Source organism: Thunnus maccoyii, chromosome 23, assembly GCF_910596095.1.
Source record: "Thunnus maccoyii chromosome 23, fThuMac1.1, whole genome shotgun sequence".
In the NCBI taxonomy this organism is placed as follows: Eukaryota; Metazoa; Chordata; class Actinopteri; order Scombriformes; family Scombridae; genus Thunnus; species Thunnus maccoyii.
In genome coordinates this window covers 25,219,406-25,222,804 of record NC_056555.1, presented here as the reverse complement: position 1 = coordinate 25,222,804, position 3,399 = coordinate 25,219,406, and the positions used below count along the sequence as shown (strand labels likewise).

At 41.3% G+C, this 3,399-nt stretch overlaps 1 protein-coding gene across 1 annotated transcript in view; it reads left to right on the top strand.

The window, feature by feature from the left end:
• LOC121891258 (NACHT, LRR and PYD domains-containing protein 12-like) overlaps positions 1-1,789 on the top strand; it is a 10,607-nt gene extending 8,818 nt beyond the window's left edge. The window contains exons 6-8 of the mRNA XM_042404084.1: positions 352-1,128; positions 1,237-1,468; positions 1,762-1,789. Of these exons, the coding sequence (XP_042260018.1) occupies positions 352-1,128; positions 1,237-1,468; positions 1,762-1,789 (1,037 nt within the window). The remainder of the gene's footprint in view (positions 1-351; positions 1,129-1,236; positions 1,469-1,761) is intronic.
• Positions 1,790-3,399: the final 1,610 nt, after the last annotated feature.

Below are 3,399 nucleotides of genomic sequence, written 5' to 3'. Positions count from 1 at the left end.
TTAACATTTCACTGTTTGTTGAATTCAGACTCATTCATGTTGTGAGGAAAAGTTCTGACTCAGACACACAAAGCAAAACAGACGAAAAAGTCAGGACTAACAAACGTCTTCTATCACTAATACTGATAAAATAAGAAAGTCATGCTTTGAGAATAAGGTCAGTGTAGAGAAGAAATCTGATCACTGATTGGCTGCTTGTACACACAGATTTACAGTAACCAGGTTTCTACTGTGCATGTTAACATGTTCCCAGATTACCCACATAACCTGGTTTCTCTGAGTAACCTGGTTATGTAAGTGCATGTAAACACACTGATAGATGTTCAAATCTATATTTTCCTTCTCTTTCAGCAGAAACTGGTCTGCAGGATGTTTCAGATTATAAGAACAGTCTGAAGTTGAGATGTCAAGAAGTGACTGAAGGAATTGATGAAGATGAAAGAACCCTCCTCAATGATATCTACACTGAGCTCTACATCACAGAGGGACGGAGTGAAGACGTTAATACCCAACATGAGGTGTGGCAGCTTGAGACAGCTTCCAAGATGAAGACCCGCCATGACACTCCAATCAAGTGTCACGACATCTTTAAACCCTTACCTGACAAACAGAAATACATCAGAGTTGTTCTGACGAACGGCGTCGCTGGCGTTGGAAAAACCTTCTCAGTGCTGAAGTTCACTCTGGACTGGGCAGAGGACTTGAAAAACCAAGATGTCAGTCTGGTGATTCCACTTTCATTCAGGGAGCTGAACTTGATCAAAGATGAGCAGTACAGTCTCCTCATGTTGATCCATGAGTTCCATCCAACATTGAAGAAGGTCACAGCAGAGAAGCTCGACTCTAAAGACTGTAAAGTTGTGTTCATCTTTGACGGCCTGGATGAAAGCAGACTTTCACTGGATTTCAACAACAGGAAGGAGGTCGTGTCTGATGTCACACAGAAGTCATCAGTCAACGTGCTGTTTACAAACCTCATCAAGGGGAATCTGCTTCCCTCGGCTCTCATCTGGATAACTTCCCGACCTGCAGCAGCCAATCAGATCCCTCTGACATGTGTTAACAGGGTAACAGAAGTACGAGGCTTCACTGACGACCAGAAGAAGGAGTACTTCAGGAAGAGATTCAGTAATGAAGATGAAGAGCTGTCCAGCAGAATCATCACACACATCAAGACATCCAGGAGCCTCCACATCATGTGTTACATCCCAGTCTTCTGCTGGATCATTGCTGCAGTTCTGGAGTACATGTTGACTACAGACCAGAGAGGAGAGCTGCCCAAGACTCTGACTGACCTGTACTCACACTTCCTGCTGGTTCAGACAAAGAGGAAGAGGCACAAGTATGATGAAGGACAGGAGACGAGTCCACAGGTTCCAACAAAGAGGAAGAAGTATGATGAAGGACATGAGACGAGTCTGCAGGAGCTGACGGAGGCTGACAGGGAACTTCTTCTGAAGCTGGGGAGGCTGGCGTTTGAACAACTGCAGAAAGGAAACATCATATTCTACCGAAAAGATCTGGAGCAGTGTGGTCTTGATGTCACAGAGGCCTCGGTGTTATCAGGATTTTGTACAAAGATCTTCAGAAGAGAGAAAGTGTTCTTCAAGAAAACAGTCTACTGCTTTGTTCATCTGAGTGTTCAGGAGTTTCTGGCTGCAGTCTACATGTACCACTGTTACACCAGCAGCAACACAGAGGTACTGGAGGACTTCCTGGTAAAAGACTACAGTAACTCATCCCTGTATCACTTCCCGGTAGGAAGTCATCCTTGGATGAGTTACCGTAGTAACTCATCCCTGGATGACTTCCTGATGGGAGTCATGGTTAAATCTCTCCAAAGTAAAAATGGCCACCTGGACCTGTTTGCTCGCTTCCTTCATGGCCTCTCTCTGGAGTCCAACCAGAGTCTCTTAGGAGGCCTGCTGGGTCAGACCGAGAACAGTCCAGTAATCATCCAGACTGCCATCTACAACCTGAAGAAGATAAACACTCGTTATATCTCTCCTGACAGAAGCATCAACATCTTCCACTGTCTGATGGAGATGAACGACCTCTCAGTACATCAGGAGATCCAAGAGTTCCTGAAGTCAGAGAACAGATCAGAGAAGAAACTCTCTGAGATCCACTGCTCAGCTCTGGCCTACATGCTGCAGATGTCAGAGGAGGTTCTGGATGAGTTGGACCTGCAGAAGTACAACACATCACCTACGGGACGACAGAGACTGATCCCAGCTGTGAGGAACTGTAGAAAGGCTCTGTAAGTCCAGATGTGATTAACATTATAAATCAGTGCAGATTAGTAGTTTAGTTCTTCAAATATAAATAATATAAAATTCTTATTATTGTTAAAATAGTGCTCTACTTGTTCATAGCTGAAATAATATGTCAGTTATATTTAATCTCAGATGTTCTTGAGCTGTTTCAAATGTTGTGAGTGTAAATAATGTTGATTTTTAAGTGTATAGCTGTTAAGTTATTGAAAACAGTTATTCTTTTATTTCTAGTAATTATTGGATTTTACAGTCTTTTCTTCTATTTATCTTCCTTTGGGTGACGGAGGCGTCATTCAAACCTGGTAAAACAAATGAAGGACTTTAGAGGTTGTGGTTGAGGTTTTATTACAGAACATATATCAGTATTTTACAGTTATCAGTGAATGTAGTGAAGTTATTATTACATGAGAAGCTTCTGCAAATAATATATAATCAGACAGACACTGTTTTTACTGCTATGATTAAGAGTTTAAAATAAGATCTGTATCATTTTCCAAAGGTGATTTCTGAAGTCAGAGAGATTTGCTTTCATTATCATTTTTTTTCTTAATGGTTTCTGAGTCATTTCATAGTGAGCACGAGGGATCAGCAAATCACCAAACTGATTCAGTAATTAAGTGATATTACACGTGATGCTTACCGCATCACTGTCGTGTCAACAATGACGGTAAATCACACCCTCGAGGGTAATATTGCGATTATACAACATTTACCAACAAAATAAAAGATGTAAACAAAATGTATTTATATTGTGAGGCAGTTCGCTCTAAAAATAAAAAAACTTTTTTCTTGTGTTTAAATCCGTTTCTATGGAAATACATAGGGATATGACTAATACCTGGAAAACAATCACTCACGTCACTAGACTGCTATGTAATGAAACCTAGTTTACTACTCCAGCAAGTAGACTGACCCTTAGTAACGACCAAGCAACAGAGACGATTTCTAGTCCCCGTTGAGTCAGCCAGCCAACTTGAGCTAATGCTTTCTAGAGATCGCGACATTTCCCAAACTGAATAAATACGACATTTATAAACACAAAACTGCTTTGCTAGCTCAATCCTGTTGTAACTAAGATATCCGCTGAAAAAAAAATCCATGGACAGATTTAGCTGCTACGTCT